Source organism: Puma concolor, chromosome B1 (genome assembly GCF_028749965.1).
Source record: "Puma concolor isolate L17-30 chromosome B1, mPumCon1.1.hap2, whole genome shotgun sequence".
Classification (NCBI taxonomy): domain Eukaryota; kingdom Metazoa; phylum Chordata; class Mammalia; order Carnivora; family Felidae; genus Puma; species Puma concolor.
The window spans coordinates 174,841,999-174,869,871 of NC_141670.1; the positions used below are offsets into that span (position 1 = coordinate 174,841,999).

At 36.4% G+C, this 27,873-nt stretch overlaps 1 protein-coding gene across 9 annotated transcripts in view; it reads right to left on the reverse strand.

The window, feature by feature from the left end:
• KLHL5 (kelch like family member 5) overlaps positions 1–27,873 on the reverse strand; it is a 99,699-nt gene that overhangs the window by 42,636 nt on the left and 29,190 nt on the right. For all 9 annotated transcript variants that reach the window (XM_086705222.1, XM_086705221.1, XM_086705219.1 and 6 more), the window contains 4 exons: positions 18,856–19,038; positions 15,933–16,069; positions 15,216–15,412; positions 5,756–5,968 (listed from right to left, as the gene is read on the reverse strand). In XM_086705222.1, coding sequence (XP_086561348.1) covers positions 5,756–5,968; positions 15,216–15,412; positions 15,933–16,069; positions 18,856–18,998 — 690 coding nt within the window. In that variant the 5' untranslated portion in view covers positions 18,999–19,038. The remainder of the gene's footprint in view (positions 1–5,755; positions 5,969–15,215; positions 15,413–15,932; positions 16,070–18,855; positions 19,039–27,873) is intronic.

Here is a 27,873-nt window from a genome sequence, read left to right on the forward strand (position 1 = left end):
ATTTGTGTCCCATTATGTGATCTATTCTGGAGAATGTTCCATGTGCACTTGAGAGGAATGTGTACTTTGCTGCTTTAGGATGAAATGTTCTGTATATATCTGTTAAGTCCATCTGGTCCAGTGTGTCATTCAAAGCCATTGGTTCCTTATTGATTTTGTTTAGATGATCTTTCCATTGTTGTAAGTGGGGTGTTGAAGTCCCCTACTATTTTGGTATTATTATCAATGAGTTTCTGTATATTTGTGATTAATTAATTTATATATTTGGATTCTTCTACGTTTGGGGCATAGAGGTTTACAACTGTTAGGTCTTCTTGGTCGACAGACCCCTTAGTTATGATATAATGCCCTTCTTCATCTCTTATTAGAGTTTTCATTTTAAAATCTAGATTGCCTGATATAAGTATGGCCACTCTGGCTTTCTCTTGGCAACCATTAGCATGATAGATGTTTCTCCATCACCTTATTTTCAATTTGAAGGTGTTGTTAGGTCTAAAATGGGTCTCTTGTAAACATTAGGTAGATGGGTCTTGTTTTCTTATCCATTCTGTTACCCTACGTCTTTTGAATGGAGCATTTAGTCCATTGACATTTAGAGTGAGTACTGAAAGATATGAATTTATTACCATTGTGTATTGCCTGTAAAGTTGGCATTTCTGGTGGTGTTCTCTGGTCCTTTCTAGCCTTTGTTGCTTTTGGTCTTTTTTGTTTTGTTTTGTCCTTTCTCTCCTCAGAGAGTCCCCCTTAAAATGTCTTGCCGGGCTGGTTTAGTGGTCACTAACTCTGACTTTTTCTTTGTGTGGGAAACTTTTTCTCTCTCCTTCTATTTTGAATGACAGCCTTGCTGGATAAAGAATTCTTCACTGCATATTTTTCCGATTCAGCATATTGAATATATCCTGCCACTCTTTTCTGGCCTGCCAAGTTTCTGTGGATAGGTCTGCTGCGAACCTGATCTGTCTTCCCATGTAGATTAGGACTTTTTTTCCCTTGCTGCTTTCATGATTCTTTCCTTGTCTGTGTATTCTGTGAACTTGACTGATATGCCTTGTTGATGGTTTTTGTTGACTCTAATGGGAGTTCTCTGTGCTTCCTCGATTTTGATGTCTGTGTCTTTTCCCAGGTTAGGAAAGTTTTGTGCTATCATTTGCTCACATAAACCTTCTACCCCTTTTTCTCTCTCTTCACTCTCTGGGACCCCTATAATCCAGATGTTATTTCTTTTTAATGAGTCACTGAGTTCTCTAATTCTTATATTTTATATTATATATCTTATATATAAGAATATATTCTTATATTCTTTTGCCTTGGTTTCCCTCTTTTTTTCTGCTTCATTCTTCTCCATAAGTTTGTTCTCTATATCGCTGAGTTGCTGCCTTGCTTCATCCATCCTTACCGCTGTGGCATCCATTCAAGACTGCATCTCAGTTATAACATTTTTTTTTTTTTAATTTTTTTTTTTCAACGTTTATTTATTTTTGGGACAGAGAGAGACAGAGCATGAACGGGGGAGGGTCAGAGAGAGAGGGAGACACAGAATCGGAAACAGGCTCCAGGCTCTGAGCCATCAGCCCAGAGCCCGACGCGGGGCTCGAACTCACGGACCGCGAGATCGTGACCTGGCTGAAGTCGGACGCTTAACCGACTGCGCCACCCAGGCGCCCCAGCATTTTTAATTTCGTCCTGACTACATTTTACTTCTTTTATCTCCACGGAAAGGGATTCTATGCTTTTTTTCAACCCCAGTTAGTAATCTTATTATCATATTCTAAATTCTGGTTCAGACATCTTGCTTGTGTCTGTGTTGATTAAGTCCCTGGCTGTCGTTTCTTCCTGTTCTTTCTTTTGGGGTGAATTCCTGCTGAGTTCTTGGTTCAAGTTACACAGATTGTTGAGTTAACCCTCAGATCAATATTTTAGGTGTGCAAGATGGTTTGGTGTTGTTCTAGCTGCATTTCAGGGACAAGAGACACAAGAAACTTCCATGCTGCTCTGCCATCTTGGTCCCTCCCCATATTTTGTATTTTAAACAACTTCCCAGGTGGTGCTGATCCTATACTTGGAGACCACAATTTGAAACAAATGGGCTAATCCAATGGATTTTCTGTCATTATCTTGTCTCTTTGAACAAGATCATAATATCTGATAATGTTAAAATTTCCTCCTTCTTAGACTGGAATCTCTTTTTAATCTTTATTTATTTTTGAGAGAGAGAGAGAGAGGGAGACACAGAATCTGAAGCAGGCTCCAGGCTCTGAGCTGTCAGCACAGAGCCTGACGTGGGGCTCGAACTCACAAACCGTGAGCTCATGACCTGAGCCAAAGTCAGACACTCAACTGACTGAGCCACCCAGGCGCCCCAGACTTGAATCTGTTTTTAACAGCACTCCAGTTATTTAGGCAGGTTTAGGAACTACCACTAAATCCTACTATTTCCTAGGGTTCCACTCCTAGTGCCCTTGTGTTCTCTTTGGTCATGTCATTCTCTTCCTTTTGGCTTCAACAACCTAATAATAAATTTTCAAAACTCCTTCCTAGACTCCAAGAGGATTAAAGGTACCAAGAAGCTCTGGGAACATGATTCTTCCACTTTCTTCTCACCTTCAAAATCAGCTCTTCATCCTCAATTCCTTGTCTTAATTGACAGCACCTTCCTTAACCTACTTGGACAAATCAGAATCATTTTGGAGCCCTCTTTTATTTGTACCCTCCCCTTTCAACTGATCATTAACTTGTATCAATTCTAATTCCTAAATAGCTCTTGAGCCTGGTAATTTTTCTACCTCCACTGCCAGAGAGGGCTTAATTCACTTGCCTGAATCTAATAGTCTTCGTAATGGATTTCTACCTTGACCATTCCAATCTAATCTCTGCAACACTGTTAGAGGATCTTCCTAAATAAAATGTTAATTATGCCATTCTCTGTTTAAACTTTAGTGCTTCCTCAATGCTTCTGGGATAAAACACAAACTCTTTGGCATAACTAGAGATTCTCTGTTTCTCCACACCTTTTATTTCTGCTCTCAAGCCATGCAAGCACTCTTCAAATTCCAGGGCATGATGCATTGCTCATGACTCCATAACTAGATATAATCTCCTATCTCTCCTGGGCTATCCTGCCCCCTCTTCTGGGTAGCTACTCAGATTATTTCTATAATGCCACGTTCATGTATCTATCACAGCCTACCTCTCATTATATTGTAATTACAAATTTATGTTTTAATCTATTTCTTCCTCAACTTGATATTCTTCTTCTCACCCAGCAATTTTACATATAGTACATTCAAGAGGCATAATGGTTCTGTGAGAATGGCACAGAACTTAACTTGGGTTCAAGTTCTACCTCCATCTTTTATTAGCTCTATGTTAGTCAAGTAGCAAAGGCAAACAGAACTACAATGGAGAAGGACAGGAATTTATGCAATCACTTTATGATTTTGAGCATATGGTTTTACTTTTTTAGTCTGTTACTTCATTTGTACAACAGGTGTTAGACTAAATGGCTGCCTTTTAACTCTAAGATCTTATGCCTATGATTATCAGCAGTACTGTGGATAACAGAAATTTTAAAGAGTCATGCAAATACAGTATCATAAATATTTGAAACTGCAGCACTGAAGTCAATTATCAGGTTACTTAATTGCACAGATTTTTTTCAAAGTCTACTAGGATTTTTCACATTTTATTTTCTGTAATCTAAATTTTTTTTTTCCGACGTTTATTTATTTTTGGGACAGAGAGAGACAGAGCATGAACGGGGGAGGGGCAGAGAGAGAGGGAGACACAGAATCGGAAACAGGCTCCAGGCTCTGAGCCATCAGCCCAGAGCCTGACGCGGGGCTCGAACTCACGGACCGCGAGATCGTGACCTGGCTGAAGTCGGACGCTTAACCGACTGCGCCACCCAGGCGCCCCTTATTTTCTGTAATCTAGAAAAGGATAAGAAAAAAAATTCTGCAAAGTATCAGTAAAATATAACTCTCTTTTTAAAACCTGATTTCAAAGGACATGTTTTACAATGTTATTTTTCCTGAATTGTCATAAATTCATGCAGTTTCATTCCTATGAATTCATAGAAAATTCTTCCTTCCAAAGAGAAGATCTTTCTTATAAAGTATCAGCGCTAATTTTTGTCTCTATAAGGTAGACAGCAAACAGTAACTTTTGCTAACAATGGCTGGAAATAATACATAATGCCCAAGATAAATGCAGGTAAGATAAAACTGATGCACTTGAAACAACAAAAATCTGATCTCGAGTAGTAACAGCTCATTCTTTCTTCACTTTCAAGGCCTCTTTCCCTATTCAAGCCTTCAAGATAAGCAGCAAAATAGGCAGTAGAAATTACTGTACAGAAGTCCCCCCTCCTAACCATGGGGGATATGTTCCAAGACCCTCAGTGGATGCCTGAAGCTGCAAATAGTACCGAACCCTGTGTACACTATGTTTTTTTCCTATACATACATACCTATGAAAAAGTTTAATTTAAAAACGAGGCACAGTAAGAGATTAACAACAATACCAAATAATAAAATAGAACAATTATAATACTGTAATACAAGTTACGTGAATGCAGCCTTTCTCTCTAAATATCTTATTGTACTGTACGTGCCCTTCTTTCTCTTGTGATGACAGAAGATGATAAAATGCCTGCGTGATGACCTGAAGTAAGGTGGGTAACATAGGCACCGCGATGTAGTGTTAGGCTAACTAATGATCTGACAAGACGTCAGAAGGAGGATCATTTGCTTTCTGACCATGGCTGACTGTGGGTAACTGACACCACAAAACCAAACTGCTGATAAGGGGAGACTGCTGCACATTCCAGTTAGAACTGTACAAAGGGGAACCTATGCATGTAAATATGTTATGACTGATCACCTTGAATATACTAACTAGATGTCTCTCAATTCTAAAACGATGCTGATAATCCTACCATGATTATTTATAGCACATTTGGTTTCACAGAGCCCTTTTCTCATCTTAATCCTGTGAGACAGTCAAAGAGAATGTTATCTCCATCTGATAGACTAAGAGACTGAGGTGTGTGAAGATGCCCAGATACAGAATTTTAAAATGTCAGAGCTGGAACTCTTTATCATGTCTCAGTTTATATATCACCAGAATCCAGCATTTAGTGGATACTTAGTAAACATGTAGCAAATGAATTAATCGAATTTTTCTGGTTCCTAGTGTCCATTGCTACTTGCATTAGCAGCTTTACTAATTCTCAATTGCTAGGATAGGTTTCTAGTTGAGTCAAATAAAATTACTAACCCCTAAGTGAAAATGTTATTTAATTCATGGAATTTAGGTAGCCAGACCTTCTGGGTTGAATATATATATGCAGAGGGGCACCTGGGTGGCTCAGTTGGTTAAGCATCCAACTCTTAATTTTAGCTCAGGTTATGGTCTCACAGTTCATGAGATTGAGCTCCAGGCTGGGCTTTGTGCTCACAGCCCAGAGCCTGCTTAGGATTCTCTCTCTTCCTCCCCACCTCCCATGTGTGTGCATGCACACGTATTCTCTCTCAAAATAAATAAGCTTAAAAAAAAGAAAACATAAGCAGAAATTTTTTTACCTAAGTATCTTTTCAACTATGCATTTCATAGGAGTATATGTAAAACGACCTTATCAGATAGAATAATCAAAGGAAAAAACCTACAGACATGTACATATTAACATAATTAGCATGAAGTAAATACTCAAATGTTGTTGAAATTATGATGCTGATTAAATAATCAAACAGTTTACCTGTGGTGCAAGAAGAGGTAGCCTAATATAAGCCAAAAGTTTACTGAGATCTTTCCGTCTCTGTTCCAAATCATGACGGACCCAAGTTAGAAGTGCATTCAGTATCGTCTCTTCATTAGGAATGTTCATGTCATCGCTGGCCAAGAGCTTCGCAATTTCGCTGGCTGGTAATAGTACAAATTCCTGGTTTCGAATTACTTCCATGAAATGTTCCTAGAGGGAATAAATAGCACATAAACAACACTGCTCCTCCTGTCCATCGGTTTATTTAAGATAAAATAAAAAATTCTGAATTAGATGCCAAAATACAGTTTGTACAGTTTGTACCTTCCTTACAATAGTATCACTAGGAAAGAAACACAGTAGAAAATAACATTTAAACTGCAATTATGTTGTTACATTTTAAGTCTCTATATCAGTAGAATTAAATTCTACCATTTGGTACATTTTAAAAATGGACCTGGGATTGGTACGTATTGCTTTGGTCAAGTTAGGGCATAGTTCTGGCAAGTCTTTCAAGAGGTAGAAGGTAGAAAAAATGAATTAGACTCTGAGATGTAGGATACTCTTAACATCAAATTTAGTTTACATTTGTGGTTGCCGAAGAATTTGGTTAACAGTACAGCTAAAAACTTGGGTGAGCGATGAAGTTATTTCTCTTACCCAGAAAGGGCTGCCTGGCTGGCTAGATCGCTCAAGACCATTCCCAAGACCACAGAAGTCTTCTCAGACTCTGCCCAGGGAAGACCGTATGTCCTTAGGGCTATCCTAGAACCTGATTAGCCTATACTAGAGTGTTTTAATGTAATTTATAAGACCACCCAGGATTTTAGATCTGTTTTAAAAACTTCTAATCTGATTTATGTATGAAGTTCTTTTGGTCTCAAAGAAAAACAGCCAAAGCAAGAGTGTTGACATAGAATGCACTGGGACCCTAAGCCCTTGCACCAAAGATCATTCATTTTCAGTCACATATTAGAATCAGGCTCCTTATAATTTGAAATGGGAGATAGAAATGACTTTAGCTGCGAGATAATGACTTTTGCTAGGTTATTATGCTAAACAGTCTGAAGAGACGGGAAATTTACTTTCTGGTGTGCAAGCTTACAAGTCTTAATGCATGGACTGTTTACATAACTATAAAATAAATGCAAAAGCTACGTATATTGTCCCTTAATGTTTTTCGTACATTTCCTAGTTTGCTATGGCTGTCTCAGCATACACGGTTCTAGTGAAATAGCTAGGGCTTTTTAAATTAGAGCTAGAGATAAGGACTGGTGACTATCTTCTATATTAAAATGAGAATTATATGTTCCACATAGCTTGCAGTAACCCAAATTAGGTACTAATCTAAAATATATCTTGGGTTGACATTCCTTTCTTAGAAATTCTTAAATAGGAAACCACACATGAATAATTAACTAAATTCAATTGCCTCAATTCATCATGATTTGTTAAAGATGCCCAAATGTATCTATTTTAAATGACTGATTATCATTTTCAGAAATGTATTTTAATAAAACCTTGATGTTGGCTTCAAGCAAACTGTTCGACCCAATTATATACTGACATTATAAAATGATTTGGTAACACAGAGCTATAAAAATGCTTAAGCTCTCAACCTAGTTACCCCACTAGCAGTTTAATACTTTATAAATAATTCACAAGGGAAAAAAAAGCTGATGCTTCTCTAATGATGCTTCTCTGAATTATTATTTATAATAGTACAAAATAGGAATTAGCCTAAAGGTCCAGCTATAGGGGTTTGTAACTCAATGAACTATTAAGCAGGTATTAAAAATTTCAAAAACAAATATCATACAGATACATGAAAACATATTTATTACATAATATTAGGAAAGATTCTCAACAAATCAAAATTTCTTTTTTTCAACTTTAATTGTTTAGTCATTTAGTTATAGCAGATATGTGATTAATTTTTAAATTTACATCCAAGTTAGTTAGCATATAATGCATACACACACACACACACACAACACACACACACACACACACACACACACACATATACATCTTCTTTATCTATTCATCCATCGATGGACATTTGCTCTTTCCATACTTTGGCTATTGTTGATAACACTGCTATAAACATTGGGGTGCATGCGCCCATTCGAAACAGCACACCCAATTCCCTTGGATAAGTACCTAGTAGGGCAATTGCTGGGTCGTAGGGCAGTTCTATTTTTAATTTTTTGAGGAACCTCCATGCTGTTTTCCAGAGTGGCTGCACCAGTTTGCACTCCCACCAGCAGTGCAAAAGAGATCCTCTTTCTCCACATCCTCACCAACATCTGTTGTTGCCTGAGTTGTTAATGTGAGCCATTCTGACAGGTGTAAGGTGGTATCTCATTGTGGTTTTGATTTGTATTTCCCTGATGATGAGTGATGTGGAGTATTTTTTAATGTGTCTGTCAGCCATTTGGAGGTCTTCTTTGGAGAAGTGTCTATTCATGTCTTTGGCCCATTTCTTCACTGCATTATTTGTTTTTTGGCTGTTGAGTTTGATCAGTTCTTTATAGATTTTGGATACTAACCCTTTACCTGATTGTCATTTGCAAATATCTTCTCCCATTCTATTGGCTGTCTTTTAGTTTTGCTGATTGTTTCCTTCAGTGTGCAGAAGCTTTTTATTTTGATGAGGTCCCAATAGTTCATTTTTGTTTTGGTTTCCCTTGCCCCAGGAGACACGTTGAGTAAGAAGTTGCTGTGGCCAAGGTCAAAGAGGTTTTTGCCTGCTTTCTCCTCAAGGATTTGATGGCTTGCTGTCTTACGTTTAGGTCTTTCATCCACTTTGAGTTTATTTTTGTGTGTGGTGTAAGAAAGTGGTCCTGTCCAGTTTTCCCAGCACCACTTGCTGAAGAGACTGTCTTTATTCCATTGGATATTCTTTCCTGCTTTGTCGAAGATCAGTTGGCCATATGTTTGTGGGTCCGTTTCTGGGTTCTCTATTCTGTTCCATTGATCTGAGTGTCTGTTCTTCTGCCAGTACCATACTGTCTTGATGATTACAGCTTTGTAAAACATCTTGAAGTCCAGGATTGTGATGCCTCCAGCTTTGGTTTTCTTTTTCAAGATTGCCTTTGGTTATTCCGGGTCTTTTCTTGTTCCATACAAATTCTAGGATTGTTTGTTCTAGCTCTGTGAAGAATGCTGTTGTTATTTTGATAGGGATTGCATTGACTATGTAGATTGCTTTGGGTAGTATTGACATTTTTAACAGTATCTGTTCTTCCTATCCAGGAGCATGAATCTTTTCCCATTTTTTTTTCTGTCTTCTTCAATTTCTTTCATAAGCTTTCTATAGTTTTCAGTTATAGACTTTTCACCTTTTTGGTTAGATTTATTCTTAGGTATTTTACGGTTTTTGGTGCAATTGAAATGGGATCACTTCTGTGATTTCTCTTTCTGTTGCTTCATTATTGGTGTACAGGAATACAACCTATTCTGTACATTGACTTTATATCCTGCGACATTGCTAAATTCATGGATCAGTTCTGGCAGTTTTTTGGTGGAATCTTTTGGGTTTTCAATATAGAGTATCATGCCATCTGCAAAGAGTGAAAGTTGACCTCCTCCTGCCCGAGTTGGATGCCTTTTATTTCTTTGTGTTGTCTGATCGCTCAGGCTAAGGCTTCCAATACTATGCTGAGTAACAGTGGCAAGAGTGGACATGCCTGTTTTGTTCCTGACCTTAGGGGGAAAGCTCTCAGTTTTTCTCCATTGAGGATGATATTAGTGGTGGGTCTTTCATATATGGCTTTTATGATCTTGAGGTATGATCCTTCTATTCCTACTTTCTTGAGGGTTTTTATCCAGAAAGGATGCTGTATTTTGTCAAATGTTTTCCCTGCATCTATTGAGAGGATCATTTGGTTCTTGTCCTTTCTTTTATTAATGTGATGTATTGCATTGATTGTTTTGCAGATATTGAATCAGCCCTATATCGCAGGTATAAATCCCACTTGGTCGTGGTGAATAATTTTTTTAACGTACTGTTGGATCCAGTTGGCTAGTATCTTGTTGAGGATTTTTTGCATCCATGTTCATCAGGGAAATTGGTCTATAGTTCTCCTTTTTAGTGGGGTCTTTGTCTGGTTTTGGAATCAAGGTAATGCTTGCTTCATAGAATGAGTTTGGAAGTTTTCCTTCCATTTCTATTTTTTGAAATAGCTTCAAAACAAACAGGTGTTAACTCTTCTTTAAATGTTTGGTAGGTTTCCCCTGGAAAGCAACCTGGCCCTGGAGTCTTGTTTTTTGGGAGATTCTTATTTCTAACTCAATTTCTTTACTGGTTATGGGTCTGTTCAAATTTTCTATTTCTTCCTGTTTCAGTTTTGGTAGTGTATATGTTTCTAGGAATTTGTCCATTTCTTCCAGATTGCCCAATTTATTGGTGTATAATTGCTCATAATATTCTCTTATTATTGTTTGTATTTCTGCTGTGTTGGCTGTGATCTCTCCTCTTTCATTCTTGATTTTATTTATTTGGGTTCTTTCCTTTTTCTTTTTCATCAAACTGGCTAGGTGTTTATCAATTTTGTTAATTCTTTCCAAGAACAAGCTTCTGGTTTCATTGATCTGTTCTATTGTTTTTGTGTTTTTTGTTTCTATAGCATTGATTTCTGCTCTAATCTTTATTATTTCCTGCCTTCTGCTGTTTTTGGGTTTTATTTGCTGTTCTTTTTCCAGCTCTTTAAGGTGTAAGATTAGGTTGTGTATCTGAGACTTTCTTCCTTCTTTAGGAAGGCCTAGATTGCTATATGCTTCCCTCTTATGACCACTTTTGCTGCGTCCCAGAGGTTTTGGGCTGTGGTATTATCATTTTCATTGGCTTCCATGTACTTTTAAATTTCCTCTTTAACTTCTTGGTTAGTCCATTCATTCTTTGGTAGGATGTTCTTTAGTCTCCTAGTATTTGTTATCTTTCCAAATTTTCTTGTGGTTGATTTTGAGTTTCATAGTGTTGTGGTCTGAAAACATGCACAGTATGATCTCGATCTTTTTGTACTTGCTGAGGGCTGATTTGTGTCCCAGTATATGATCTATTCTGAGGACTGTTCTGTGTGCACTGGAGAAGAATGTGTATTCTGCTGCTTTAGGATGAAATGTTCTGTATATCTCATAAGTCCATCTTGTCTAGTGTGTCATTCAAAGCCATTGTTTCCTTGTTGATTTTCTGCTTAGATGATCTTTACATTGTTGTAAGTGGGGTGTTGAAGTCCCCTACTACTATGGTATTATTATCAATGAGTTTCTTTAGGTTTGTGATTGATTTAATTATTTGGATGCTTGCACATTTGGGGCACAGATGTTTACAACTGTTAGGTCTTCTTGGTTAATATACCTCTTAATTATGATATAATGCCCTTCTTCATCCCTTGTTAGAGCCTTTATTTTAAAATCTAGATTGCCTGATATAAGTATGGCTGCTCTGGCTTTCTTTTGGTGACCATTAGCGTGGTAGATGTTTCTCCATCCCCTTATTTTCAATCTGAATGTGTCTTTAGGTTTAAAATGGGTCTCTTGTAAACAGCATATAGATGGATCTTGTTTTCTTATCCATTCTGTTACCCTATGTCTTTTGATTGGAGCGTTTAGTCCACTGACATTTAGAGTGAGTACTGAAAGATAAGAATTTATTGCCATTATGTTGCCTGTAGAGTTGTTCTCTGGTCCTTTCTAGTTTTTGTTGCTTTTAGTCTTTTTTGGTTTTTTTTCCTTGTCTTTTCTCCCCTCAGAGTCCCCCTTAAAATTTCTTGCAGGGCTGGTTTAGTTGTCATGAACTCCTTTAGTTTTTGTTTGTCTGGGAAACTTTTTTTTAAATTTTATTATTTATTATTTTTAATATATGAAATTTATTATCAAATTGGTTTCCATACAACACCCAGTGCTCATCCCAAAAGATGCCCTCTTCAATACCCATCACCTACCCTCCTCTCCCTCCCACCCCCCATTAACCCTCAGTTCGTTCTCAGTTTTTAAGAGTATTTTATGCTCTCTGCCACTCTAACCTCTTTTTTTTTTTTCCTTCCCCTCCCCCATGGGTTTCTGTTAAGTTTCTCAGGATCCCACATAAGAGTGAAAACATATGGTATCTGTCTTTCTCTGTATGGCTTATTTCACTTAGCATCACACTCTCCAGTGGGAAACTTTTTCTCTCTCCTTCTATTTTGAATGACAGCCTTACTGGATAAAGAATTCTTGGTTGCATATTTTTCTGATTCAGCACATTGAGTATATCCTGCCACTCTTTTCTGGCCCAAGTTTCTGTGGATAGGTCTGCTCAAACCTGATCCGTCTTCCTTTGCAGGTTAAGGACTTTTTTCCCTTGCTGCTTTCATGATTCTTTCATTTTCTGTGTACTTTGTGAATTTGACTGATAATGCTTTGTTGACGGTTGGTTTTTGTTGAATCTAATGGGAGTTCTCTGTGCTTCCTGGATTTTGATGTCTGTGTTATGTCTTTTCCCAGGTTAGGAAAGTTTTGTGCTATCATTTGCTCACATAAACCTTCTACCCCTTTTCTCTCTCTTCATCTTCTGGGATCTCTATGATTCTGATGTTATTCCTTTTTAGGGATTTAGTGAGTTCTCTAGTAATACACATTTGTAATTGCTCAAAGGTAGTGTATAGTATAATCAACATTCACACCATACTGCTGTTAACTATTGGTTTCCTTTCAAATGGTATTAGTGGCATTACCAATGCAAAGGGATTAATTCATCAATTAGAAAAGGACTATTATATAACAATATACATTTTATTATTTATTTGTTGATATACTTATTTCAGAATGCTGTCCATTCCATTCTAATTCATTTTAAGTGAAAATCAAGTCTCTCAACAACTTACAGAAAGACTACTGAACTCAAGGTTAAACACAAAGTGCTTTTCAAAAGTATTATTTGGTTTTAAAGCAGGGATTTTAACAGAATTCAATGTTTTTTTCAAGGTTTTCTAGATCAAGAAAACAAAATTTAAAATTAAATGCTTGTATTTATTTCATAAATCCATAATGTCATTAGATATTTGTAATAATATACCCAGTCTTAGACTTTTTGGTGGAGGTTAAATAACTTGTGCCAGGTCACATTCAGTGGCAGCCAGAATGAGCACCAGTTTCCAGATTTCAAGATAAAAAGAAGGAACTCTTCATCCTCTCCTACCTGTGTTCACAGAGGACGAGTAAACATCCCCAATAGATGCATCATTTACTGACTGTAACAACTGAATTCACTATGTGGTAGTATGCTTACTCTCTTTTGTGTTGTTGTGATGAGCACCAGGTGTTTTATGGAAGTGTTGAATCACTATATTGTGTACCTTGAAGCTAATATAACACTGTATGTTAACTCACTGGAATTAAAATAAAACCTTAAAATCTATTTTGTAATATAAATAGCTATCACGCTACCAAACACTTGCTAGCATTATGCCTTTCCTCCTTTTGGAATTAGGTTTTAAGCAAATGAAATTACTGAGGGATTTGTTTAAATTGAAGATTGAATTTTGTAATACATTTTCATCAAGTTCCCATAGCAACAATTCAAGTCAAACAATCTTCCTCTAAATGACTTACTGTTGTTAGACTTAAATTTCATGTCTCTGTTCAAACTGAATAATGTCAAATAAAGGTCTTGAGAAAAAAAATACCCAACTAATTGGATATGAAAATAGTTTTAAAAACATTGACCTGAATCAATAATATTGTAATAACTCTGTATGGCTATAGAAAGTAACTACACTTATGGTAAGCATAGCATAATGTATAGAATTGTTGAATCCCTACATTGTATACCTGAAACGAAACACTGCAAGCCAACTCTACTTTAATAAAAAAATAAGCCAATTTAATTTAAGTCTAAGCCATTGTCTAAGCAGCCACTGTGCCTCTACTGTAAACAACAGGCGTGACCCCAGTGCATTCCTTCCTAAGAAAGAGGTATTACTTAAACTATGAATGGATTATGAAGAAAAGAAAACCAGCTTTACTTTATTTATATTCATCTTACTCCCCAAATTATTTGAAACTGAGGTTTAAGATCAAAATGAGAAATCTGCAGGGAAAGATAAAGACTGAGATGGGGGAAAAAAATCTCCCCTGGGATTTAATTTAGAAGACACTAGATCTGTATGGTTTTGCCCTGTCATACAATCTCTAGCTTTTTACTCGAAGCACTATAGCCATTATAAACAAGCAACATTCCTGAGAAGTGATGACACCACAGGGGAAAAATGAATCATAAAGGTTGTACTTCTGTATGAGTGCTTGTATTCCCTCACATCAATCCCTACTGTGTCAAATAGAGTAAATCTCTATAATGATGGTAACGATGATGACACCATTTATTGACTGGGTATACTATGTGTCAATTTTAAGCACTAAACTGCTATTAACTCATTTAATCCTCACATCAAGCTTATGAAGTTGGTGGAATTATTCTTCCCAATTGTTGCAAACATCTGTTCTCACAATTCTTTCCAAATCTCTGTTTCTGTAGTGAAAGATTCTTAAAGTACCTGTCAATCCCTTCACAGAAAAACCAATTCAGTGGAAGGATGGGGGATGGAAGACAAGGTAGACAAAAACATCTCCTGAATGTTGATAAAATAGTAGTATGGATAACTGGTATAAATGTGTGTGAATGTTCACACTCTCCCTTCTCTCAGAAGCTGTACTGTCCTGATTGTAGCAGGTCAAGCAATCTTGGCCCAGCTGTGGAGACCTAACTGCCTTGGTGTGACAAGATGGTCATTCCTTAAAAATCAAATATCCTCCTTTGCGCAAACCTTCCTACTATGAAGACTGTGGGACCTGGTCCTAACACTATGCCTTCAACATGCCCTTCTTTTCTTGGTATCCTAGAGCAATCTGTACCCATTACCCTCCAGGTTTCTGAATGAGAACCTCCTCTGCAATTTACTTTGTGCACATAATTTGCTACAGTTAACAAGAACATCTTTCTACATAGCTAAAAACCCTTCTTATATATAACCAGATTTATCTTTAATAAAAAGCCTCCCTTTCATTCTATCATCTGTACTAGTACTGTACCAATACCCCACAGTCACCATCACCAATTTCCATCAGTGAATATGTAGGCAATTCTGAAATACACCCAGGTGCTACAAAGGAAACTGTAGGGGAAATCCTGCTTTAAAAAGTGGCAGATCTGAAAACCTTGAATACAACAGTCCCAGGCCACTGCTCTGCTTCTCAGCAACTACAATAACTTCAGGCTTGACTCATATATCCAGGAGAAATATTACTTGGTGATTCCCCTCATAACTCAATGAAAATATTTTGCATTAGACAGTAAACCTGGACCTCACAACATATGGCAGAGCCATGGGGAAACAGCAACATGTAGATAAGCCCACAACAATAAGGAATGGGGTAAAGAGCATATATGCCTTTCTGCTTTTCAGAAAATACATACCATAGTATAATTGTGAGCCACTTTATGCAAATCTGTACAACCTTGGGCATCAGCAAAAGAACGGATTCCAAGACAGTTGGACGGGTGAAGCTGTTTCATTAAAAACTTACAGCAAGCTTCTACAACCTGTGAAAGCTGAAGAAGGCAAGCTGTAGATAGCAGGCACTCAATATTATCTTCTTTTAATTCAAGGCGGCCTTAATGATAAAAAGAAATTCCATTAACTATAGAGCTATATTAACTTTAATTTATAAAATAATCAATGTTAATAGTAATAATTCTAAACAAGAGTTCATTACATGAATTCCAGACCTAGATGGTTTAAGATAGTCCAAAAAGAAAAGTACTAAATACAAAAAAAAAAAATCATTAGCTCTTTGACTTCTATTAAAATAAAAAACTAATGGTTTATTTTCAGAATTTTTAAATGATGCTTTAGGTAGCATATCTAATTTTAAATGCAAATAATTTATAAACATTACATAATTCATCTAATTATTATATTAACATTTAAAAATACCAATCATAAGCTTAGTTATGATAACCACTTTAAAGATTCTAATATAAAGATTTTAACTTATGAAGTATCATTAGGGGTGATGACAACAACAGAATTAACTGTTAGCTGTGGCAGGCTTTGCTAGAAGCAGAAATCTGAAATCTAAGAATATAACATAACCTTAAGAGGTTTTAAATTTACATTTTCAGACTTATTACCTGTATACGCATACTGAATCAAGGACCATAGTGAATTAGGTTCAACACCTTCCATTTTTATTTCCTCTTGTCTTGCTTCCCTGACATCATTAGTAAACATGGCAGCAAAATAATCAGAGACAGAGGAGAGCACCAATCTGAGAACATATCAGAAGAAGAAAAAATCAGTGACCACATTATAAAGTTGATGTTCATCAATAAATGCTGCTGCTTCTCTTTCTCTCTTTCCTTCTTTTTTTTTTTTAATTTGTTACCCATAGAAAGTGCATGGTACTGGGAAATGCATTTTAAGTTTGACAAATTGCTTTATGCTCTAGTTCCTTCCTTGGAATAATAAATTACCATTACTGAAAATTTTCTGCTGAGGTAAATGATTTACCCATTCATTACTCAAATATCACTTTAAAACATCCAGAAGAAAAGCTAAAGCCCACAGCATGAAATTGACCATATAAAAAAAGAAAAAAAGTGTAGAGTTTATTTTCTGTTTATCACTTTTGGAAATAACCTAAGGTTTTGTGTGTGTGTGTTTTTAAATTTAATTGTAGAAACAGTAAATATATGGGAGACAGTTGAGAATAGTTTTAGCAGGTTATTTTTAACTTTTGTGATTTTTTATTACTGTATATTATAATGTTCATATTTTGTTATTATAGTATTTGTTGTAATACTATAAAACTATAATATTTTTGTAATAGTACATTATTATATATTATCTATATTTGATCAGATTTTTGATAGTCATGTATGAAGAAAAATAGGTTATACATATATATTTTGAAATGTGCATTTTTTATTTGATGTCTTGGAGACACTGCCATGTCAGCACACTTATATAGATTTATTTTTTTTTTTTTGAAGAAATATTACCAGATAATAGTTGAAGCTCCCTCTGGGTTCCCCTCTACTTCCATTCTCTTCCCTCCCCAGGTATGCAGTGCTAAGTCACAGGTTTACCAGATTGCTCTCCAAGGTGCTATCCCAATTTAGACCCCCACCAGCACTGTATGAAAGAGAACATTTTCCCACAACATTGTCAGATGTTAAATTTGGGGGCCATGTGCAAGGTGTTAAGGGGCATCTCACTGTTGTTTAAAAAAAAATTTTTTTAATGCTTATTTTATTTTTGAAAGAGAGAGACAGAGCGTTGAGTGGGGAAGGGGCAGAGAGAAAGGGAGACACAGAATCTGAAGCAGGCTCCAGGCTCTGAGCTGTCCGCAGTCATGAACTCATGAACTTGAGCTCATGACCTGAGTGGAAGTTAGATGCTTAACCGACTGAACCACCCAGGTGCCCCTCGTTGTTTTAATTTTCATTCCTCTGATTGCTAGTGAGATTGAAGGTCTTTTCAAACAGTCATTGGTCATTCAGGTTTCCTCTGAGAACTGCCTATTCATTTATTTCATTTATTCACCAAACCAATTCATACCTAATAAGAACTGGGCACTGTTCTAGATATTGTCAGTATAAATAACAGACAAAAGATCCCTTCTCTCATGGAGTCTTACATTCTAGAGGGAAGGGAAATAAATAATAAACAGCAGAAGTAAATGCAATAGTGAATTAAAGAGTGGTAAGTGCTAAGGGGGAAAGGGAGGATAAGGGCAAATGGGGAGTAGGCAGTGGGGTTAAATAAGTGGTCTTACTGGAAAGTGGCACTTGGGCAAAGACTTGAAGGAGGTGCGGGAATTAGCCATACTAATGCCTAGGAATAGCATTCAGGCAAAGTAGCAGCCAATGCAAAAGCAAAAACCCAAAGGTAGCAGTGGCATGCCTGGCACATACAAGGAACATGGGGGCTGTGAGTGCACGAGGACAGGAGCTGGACAGAGCATAAGAAGGCACTGGTAATCACACAGGCCACTGTGAGGACTTGGGCTTTCACAATCAGCGACGTGAGGAGTCACTGAAAAGTGTGATTGCAGGAGTGACTGTATCTGAGTTCTTTTTTAAAGGATCACTCAGGTAGCTGTGTAGAAAAAAAGAATGTAGGGGGAAAAGGTGAAAGCAGGGAGACCAGTTGGCAGTTTCTGGCACTGGTAACCTGAGTTAGATGGTGAGAGTTTACACATACGTGGAAGGGAAGGTAATGAACTCTGTTTTAGAAATAATAGAATTTGAGGGGCCTCTATGAAATGCAGGTTGAAGTATCTTTTCTAATAAACCAATGCTTTTTGTCACAGTATCTAGTAGCATCTCAATAAATGTATACTCATTGAATCACTGGAAACTAAGAACAAGCCCATTTTTCCTAATGATTTCACTTCCACTTTGGAAAGTTTAAGAAAACCCTTGAGACAGAGTGTTAATTAGTTTTTGAAAGCATTAAAAAAAACAACCCTTTGAGGTCCTCACAGTGATTAACACTGAACAACTGAATATGGAATTATGAAAAGAAACAATGAAATATTCTTTATTAAACACCTCTCTTTTCCTTTTCTTATTTCAAAAAATAGTAGCATCACTGCTTTTCATATTTCTTAGAGAAGTCAGCAAATAGAAGTTGGAACAGGTGTCACTATTTTAAAACTCTTCACAGGTTTTGCCATTTCCTTCCACTAGCTTTTTTGCTTCTAAATACTCACAGCTCTCATTTCCATTGAGTTTGTTTAAAGTTATTTAATAGGCAGAATTTAGGAGGAAAGCTGCTCATAGTAACTGAAATCTATACCAAACAATACTGACCAATCTGAGGCTAGTGTGCTTTGTTTTTGTCATTCTGCAGAGGGAAAGTGACCCTTCTGGGGTCATTTAATGTGTAATAATTTCACATGCACTGTTTTCTTTGTAGAAATTCCATGAAAGATACCCTTTCCCAAAAGCATCCTATCCTAATAGTTAGTTGGAACAAATTATCTCAACATACATCACTAAGTTAGCAAGGAAATACTTCTCACATATAGAGACTTAGAAAACAATTTACCTGTGAGCTGGAATTCTGCGATCACCAGCAACTAGAATTACATCACATAACTGTTTATGTCTCAAATAGTTTTCCATCTTTTTAAATGTTTGCTCTGCATGATTAAGGGCTTGGAAAAATTCATCTGATGAACATGGCTCCATAGTATGGCAGGATGATAATGTCTGACTACTATTGGAAGTCCTGAAAAGAAAGAGAACACACCTTTTGAAATATTACTATCACATTGAAAATATATTTTCTATCACGTCCCTTAAAACCCTTTAAATGTAATAGAAGTAATTGATGCTATCAGTCAACAGTAACGTGTAATGATTCATTTTTGCCTTTTAAATTCAATGATGGCTCAAAAAATGCATGTGTCTTGTAAACATTGTGAGTGAATGTGACACCTATTAGTAACTATACATACTCTTTGTGGTGTCTGTTTTTGAGATCTTTTTACTGGTCAACATAATATCTCTGTTGAAAAAGAGCCAAGTTATATTCATAATGATAGTTGTATCTCCTAACATTATATTTCAGGGTGTAAGATATTATTCTTTGAAGGCAGGAAGGCAATGAAACTATTTTAGAGATATAAATCCAAGCCACTCTTTACTTAAAAATGGGTTATATTCCACAGTTCATTTTATAGGGTAACTGTTTAGAATATAAAACATAGTTGACCTGTGACTAATACAGGTTTGAATTGTGTGGGTCCACTTACACGTGGATTTTTTTCAGTACACAGTACAGTACTAAAAATGTATTTTCTCCTTATTATATATATATATATATATATATATATATATATATATATATTTTTTTTTTTTTTTTTTTTTTTGAGAGAGAGAGCACATGCAGGGAAGGAGCAGAGAGAGGGCACAGAGGTAACAGCTCTGCTGTGTGGGGACTGAACTCAAAAACTGTGAGATCATGACCTGAGCTGAAGTCCACACTCAACCAACTGAGCCACCCAGGTGCCCCTCTTCCTTATGATATTAATAACATTTTCTTTACTCTGTAGCTTACTTTACTATAAGAATACAGTATATAATATATATAATATACAAAATATATGTTAATTGACTGTTATTTTTAAGGTTTCTAGTCAAGAGCAGACTATAGTTAAGTTTTCAGGGAATCAAAAGTTATATGGGGATTTTCAAATGTGTGTGGTTGGTATCCCTAATTCCCATATTGTTCAAGGGTCAACTGTACACTGTCATAAAAATAATGTTATAAATAATTCATTTGACCCTCTAGTCATTCTTCAAAAGCCCAGGTAAACTACAACTTATATTATAGGTAAAGGAAATTTGATGGTCTAACCCAGATATCTAAAAATTATTTGAGATTTCCAAATTATAATTTGAAAAGTGTGAGTTTTCATATGATTTACTGATGGAAATGGTGAAAAAGTAAAAAGGTTAACATCAAGAATTAAGTTCTAGGTCCACCCCTCTCCACCACCCCCACGATCACTTGAATCACATAATCAACATCCATTGGCTATGCAATTAATTACATAACCACTGACTATGCCATAACTTAGCTCTCATTTCTTGTCAGATCTACTTTTAGGGATAATTATGATTTTGACAAATGCTTTGTTGATTCAATTCTCATCGTATCTTAAGAGAATATTAATATAAACCACTAATAATCTTACCAAAAAAGAAAAAGTCATTGTATCTTTTATGTTTAAGGTAAAGAGAACTGAAGCCAAGGAGAGCAAGTGCCTTGCCAGGAGTCATGCAGTTCATACATGACAGAAACAGGCCTGTCACAGAGACCACTGTGTGTTCACCTTTAAACCCCTTTTACTTTTACTTGTGAGAATATAGCTAGACTGCATCTCCCAGCCTCTGTCAGAGATAGGTGTGGTCTTATTATAGAAATGAACTGTGTCACCTCCAGGCTAAAGTGGCTAAGAGCAGGTGTTCCTTTCTCGTGCTTTCCTTCTCTTATAGGAGTTGAATGGAGAGGACTGAGGGCTTAGATCAAGGAAGAGGTAGTATAGACACATGGAAGATCACTCAGGTAAGAACATTCATATAGGTTATAGTCACAAGAATTCTCACATTGTATTGACATTTATCTGTCTTAGATGGTAGCAGTATATTGACTAATACATATCTCTCCTAAATTCTCCCAGCCCAACACGTTTTTAATGCATATAAATATGGGCCCTAAAAAATGTTCTTGGAGGAAAGCTGTCAATAATAATAACAGAAGCAAAATATATATTATCTAGAATGCATGTGTCATATACTATGAATACTGGTGTAATGACTTTGGAAATCCAATATAATATACTCAAATTTACATTTGAGATAATTATTATAAAAATAAAGTAATATGTAAATATATGTGTATTTATACAAATAAATGAGAATTAAAAATTATTTTAAAATCTAGGAGAAAACATGAGCAATAACAAATGATGGTAACTGGTGAATAACGATTTGAAGATTTAAAATATTTTTCAATAAAATGAAGTTTTATATTGTCAAAACATTGACAAGTGATTTTAAGAGTTTTACTGATCTAAGAATGAAAGAAAATTAGAACATTTAATTTTCATAAACCACAAATTATTTCAAGAACAAGATCAAGTAAATAAATCAAGTGCTTCTTTCTTAGGGTTCCTACATTTCTGATCACATTTCTTATATTAAATTCTCAGTAATGGAGAGGCAATGAGTTAGCTGAATGTTTTTGAGTGATGAATTGCCATTATCCAAGCATAAATTCTATCAATTTTAAATTCTGAAAGAACAATAGAGCTTTATAATATCATTACAGGCTAGTTTTGATGTTGGTATAAGCCCAATTAATAAATAGGCCATCTCTTTCCTTGTCAAGAACTTTCAGGATGTTTGGTTCTTTAACCTCTGGAATGAATAAGAATAGCTTGGGGAGGCTTTCAGCATCTGTATTCAGAGCCTCATTCCCTAAGACTGATTCACTAGGTCTGAGGTAGGACCTGAACATCACATTTTTTGAAAGCCCGACAGGCGATCTGAACACACATTACAGGCTGAAGGGCAGTGGTGTGCACTTCAGGGAGAGACAAATATATTATACAAATCAGCATGTGATGAACTTACAACTTTACACAATAGATAGTTTAAACATGTGTAAACTGAATTTTTGACTAAAATATTTTTATTTTTAATTTTTTTTTTTTTTTTTTTTGAGAAAGAGAGAGACAGAGTGTGAATGGGGGAAGGGGTAGAGACAGAGAAAGACACAGAATCTGAAGCAGTCTCCAGGCTCTGAGCTGTCAGCACAGAGCCCCACGTGGGGTTCGAACTCACAAACCGTGAGATCGTGACTTGAGTTGAAGTTGGACGCTTAACTGACTGAGCCACCCAGGTGCCCTTGACTAAAATATTTTAAATGAACTAGTTGAACTTAATGGAATATTTGTCATTTTTTAAATGAACATAAAGGTAACACATCAAAATCGTTTATACATATACATATTAACAAACAACAACTTTTGTTTCTAAAATAACATTTCAAACTTTGTTATTTCCTTTTCAAGGCTTCCACTGCCATCACATATTAAATAAACATATTATTTCAATACGACAATTAATAACTGAGATCTCTGGGCATAGAAATCACTTCAATCCACTGCTACAAATGAAAGATCAAAAGAGGTGCAGGCTTCTGATTTGTATACATGGAAAAGTGAAGCCATCCATTCACAAAAGGATCATGAAAGAGGAAGAAACAGCTACTCAAAAGACTTAAAGAGCTGCACAGCTTTCTAGCATTTCTTGTTTTAAGAAATCAGGGGGTTTACATATACACTTTTGATAATGCAAGAATTAAACTTAAAAAAATTACCACATCTCCATACAACTATAGGACCTTGGCCATTAGAAAAACTATATATAGAATTTTTACATCTAGGAGAAATCTAGTTGCATTTAACCCAATTCCCTTATTTTGAGATAAAATCCACAGCCCAAAATGGCCAATGTAGTCAACCAAAGACACACAGGCAGCCAGTTACAGAGCCAGGATCAGGAAGCATTGAGTGTTGCCCAAACCACTCACAAAGAAATGGAAATTCTTGCCTACCTTCATCCTTAAGGATGAAGCTCCCTGTATATACTCTAAGGGTATGAAAGGAGGAGGATGGTACAATATGAATGAGGGTGATTTCACAGATGATATAATTAAGAATTTTAGACAAATGTTTACTTCTATATGACTACCCTTTTGCTAGGTATAAGAGAAAAGTCTTTAGGTTTTCATGGGACAGAGATCACATCTCTATCCCTGGCTAATCAGACTGCTTTTAATACTATGGCTCCATGTAATTTATAATGTTAGTATTTCCTTATCATTTCTTTTCCTGTTATGTATTTCAGTTTGGAGAGTTGAACTGGAGAGGTATAGGGTAGTGAACATTTTAGGAAAATTCTAGAGTTGTGCTTTCCAGTAAATTAGCCACTAGCCTCATAGTACTATTATAATGTAAAAAAAAAAAATGTTTTTTTAATCTTTATTTTTGAGAGAGAGAGAGAGAGAGACAGAGTGTGAGTGGGGGAGGGGCAGAGAGAGAGGGAGACACAGAATCTGAAGCAGGCTCCAGGCTCTGAGCTGTCAGCACCAGAGCCCAACGCAGGGCTTGAACTCACAAACTGTGAGATCATGACCTAAGCTGAAGTCAGATGCTTAACTGACTGAGCCACCCAGGCGCCCCTACAATTTAATTTACAATTTAATTACAATTAAATTTAATTAAACATTCAGTTCTAGTAGATAGACTAGTCATATTTTAAGTGCTCAATAACCTCAGGGGGCTAATGGTTGCCAATATGAATGGTACAGATATAGGACATTTCCATCAATGCAGAAAGTTTTATTAACTTCTTCAATAGCGAAATAGGAATAAGTAATACCTAGTACTTTCTTTAGAGAATCTGTCATGGGAGGATTAAGTGAAACGATGAATGCATAGCTCTAGCACAAAGTACACAGTCAAGGTAAGCTACTGTTGGTAGATCCTATGTTTTCACTGGCAAATGGAAAGGCCTGTCTTTTGTTTTTGTACAATGTTGTTTGGATGGTTTGTTGGTTGTCTTTTTAAATTTTTTTTTTTCAACGTTTTTTTATTTTTGGGACAGAGAGAGACAGAGCATGAACGGGGGAGGGGCAGAGAGAGAGGGAGACACAGAATCGGAAACAGGCTCCAGGCTCTGAGCCATCAGCCCAGAGCCTGACGCGGGGCTCGAACTCACGGACCGCGAGATCGTGACCTGGCTGAAGTCGGACGCTTAACCGACTGCGCCACCCAGGCGCCCCTGGGTGTCTTTTTTAAAAATGATCCCCAGCATTATCAATTTTATAACTAAATTTCATACTTCCTAATTAAAATGGTCTTTTGTAAACACAGTAGACATCAAAACCCACAATACAATCATTTAAGAATAGGCCACGTACAGAGCATTAAAAATATATTTCTCTGAGATTCTACACAATCTTTCACATAACAGAGGAAACACATCTAACATTTCTGCTTTGTTTTAGTTATATGATGTTACTACAATGGTAAATCATTAAAATCTTTCATAATGGATATTCACTGTGGAGAACTATGCATTGCTGAATATTTCCAAGCTACAAAGAAACATTTAATTTTTAGCTTACTGCCCCGCTGCAGTAGACAATGAACTTATAAGTCATGAAAACGCCTAAACATAGCAAGGAGGCAAGTATTAAACAGAATAAACTCATCAACTATTTCCAGAGTAACTCTTAATAGGTAATATTGCACCAGAAGTTAGAAACTGTGGGGCTGCAAACAAAGATAGAATCTTTAGTGAAGGAATTTGAAAAGTTTCATGAACTGGAAAGAAAATTAACTAGCAACACTGCCTAACCCTTGCAATTCCTCAGATTTCATACATGGGACACTCACACGTACAAAATACGTACCAAGACCAACATTGCCTTTTATTGAAAAACTACTTAGATTTCTTCACTTTCATCATCAGAATTTGCTTTAGGCTTTCTTCATGGAGTAAATCTTCAAAATAAGTTTAAAAAATCACTTCATAAAAATTACACTGTATGTAGATTTGAATAGAAAACAAAGCTGCATGAGACTCAAACTGGTCTGCTTGGCTTGCTCTCTCTGTGATTTACTCCTAGCTATCTGCCTCATAGCTTCTGGCATTCAGAATTCATGCTTTTGCAAATTGCAAATTACTAGATCATGAATCTTTTGGCATCCTCTACAAATATTCAAAACCACAAATGTAAAATAAGAATGTAAATTGCTTAGTATAGGCTAGCAGTCTCTAAATCTTTTTTATGCATGTCCTTTTCAGTATACTTTTAAGCATGTGTCCAAATATATGGATATTTACTAATTTACAAAAGATATACAGATACCATTGTACAGTTTTTATATTCTAAAACATAGCAAAGATAGAGCTTTGAAGAGTAAGATAAAGGAATGTGGTTAATAATATTCTAATAACTGTATGGTGACAGATGGTAGCTAGATTTATTGTGGTGATCACTTTATAATGTATACAAATGCTCCCTGTTGTAGATCTGAAACTAATACAATATTGCTTGTCACTACACTTCAATAAAAAAGCATAAGATAAAATGTAAATAGAAGATCTATTTTTGCCATTTCTCCAGCTGATCATTTTGTATATCCCCAGTTGGAGTGTAAGTGCTACTGGAATATAGAGAAGGGAAAGATCAATATGAGCTAGTGTTTGGAAAGGCAACAAGTAGCAGGTGAGATCTGAAATGTGTCTTGGAATTAAGTGGGTGAGGAAGAAGAAGGTAAGAAGATTTGAGGTTGTGTCCTTTAAGAGGAGGACAAGGCAGGTGTATAAAAAGAAATGACAAGAGGAAAGACAAAAGAATACCTTCACCTCTTCCTTTCTCAAGACAAATACTTTTTATTTGAGAGAGAGAGAACATGCGTGCATGAGGGCACAGGGCAGGGGCAGAGGAAGAGGGAGAGAGAGAATCATAAGCAGGTCCCACGCCCAGCACAGAGCCAGACATGGGGCTCGATCTCACGACCATGAGATCATGACCTGAGCTGAAATCGAAGAGTAGGACACTTAACTGACTGAGCTACCTAGGCGCCCAAGACAAATATTTTTGATTTTGGAATTTAAGGGAGTTTTTCCTGGTACCAGGGCCAGAATATCTATGGTGGAGAGAATTAAATGTCTTAGAAGAATCAAATTGTCTTAAATAATAACCAGTGTGAAGGGAAAGGGCCAATGGGTACTCTTATACAATGCTGCAGAGAATTAAAATAGTAGTAATGTTCCTGGGACGCCTGGGTGGCTCAGTCGGTTTAGAGTCTGACTCTTGATTTCAGCTCAGGTCATGATCCCGGATTCATGGGATCAAGTCCCATGTTGGGCTCTGCACTGACTGCAGCGCCTGCTTGAGATTCTTTCCCCCTCTCTTCCCCTCCCCTGCTCGTGTGCTCTCTCTCTCAAAAACAGAAATAAATTAAAAACAATAGTAGTATTGTTCCTGAAATGACTCTGACAATACAAATAAAAAACCCTAAAAACGTGCACACCTTTGGGACTTTATCCAAAGAAAACAATCATTTGTATGTATAGAGATGAATAGAGATCTTGCTACAGGGAAGGTTTATCACAGGCTGTTTCTAACAGGAAAATACTGAAAACAACCCAAATTCTAAAAAAGAAACAGAACATTGGTTAAACAAAAGGTGTATCTGTGCAGGGGAGGATGATGCAGCCATTTAAAAAGATGTAACAGTTAACGACATGGAAAACTGTTCTAGCGGACGTTGTTTTTGCCTATCCAGGATCCCTTCTTACAGTAACAGATCCATGTCTACCTTTTGGGAAACCACACATTCCCCTATCTCAGTCCACATGGCTTGGGAAGAGATGGATCTTCCCCCTGAACAGGGTTGGACTGGGACCTGGCTGGTAAGAGTATCACATCTCCTAGCAATTATGATTGGTTTGAATGAACCCATGACCCAAACAAGGCCAGTAAGAGTCAATTTCAAGATGTTAGCTGGCACTCTTTGAAGAGTCACTCTCTTTCCATTGAGGTTGCTAAGCTGATAAAAAGTAAACATGCAGCTGCCAGTGGCTTTTTTGCTACCATACTGTGAACCTGCCCGAGAAAATGCTGTCACAAAGGAAAACAGAATCTAGAGAGGAAGAGTAATAAGATTTGTGGTGTTATTTGAGTATCTGCATTCAGCCATGAATAAAACTAAGCTTTAACCTTGGATTTTTAATTTATTTATATGAACCAAAAATTTCTCGTTTTTTGCTTTAGTCAGTGTGAGCTGGGCTTCTGTCTTCTACAACAACAACAACAACAAAATCCCAATTTTAATATTTGCATCAGGGCAAAAAAGTAGGTTACAAAATAGAATCTACAGTAAGATTCAGATTTTCACTTGAAAAATACATATATTTATTAAATATGTATAGAAAATATACTTGAAGAACCCTTCTCCAAATTCTTAATGGCTGTTATTTCTGGGGTGGCAGGATAGTGATTCTTATTTTTCTGTTTATACTTATCTCTATTTTCCAATATCTCTGTGGTAAAAATACTACATAATATGGAAAAAACTAATTAAAAAACTCTAAAGAACTCTATTCAGCTATCTTCACCCCTTGCTCTCTGTTGTTTATAACTCCCAAATCATTCTTCCCTTCTACCACAGCAGTGAATTTTGCTGGACACATCGCTACCCAGGTAAAGATCACATTTCTGAGCCTCCCTTGCAACTGGCTGTGGCCATGTGACTAGGTTTTCAACAAAAGAGTATGAGCAGAATTGATACATGCAACTTGTACTATTCGCTTAATATCTTCCCTTTTCTTTTGTTGGTCCTTCCCACAGGCTAGAATGAAGAGTTGAGTAGCTTTGAGCAGGAGTTGAGTAAGCTTTGAATGTGAAGAAAAGGTAACATCCTACAGGATGGAGAAACAATATGGAAGGAATCTGGATCTCTGTGTAAACTTGTGA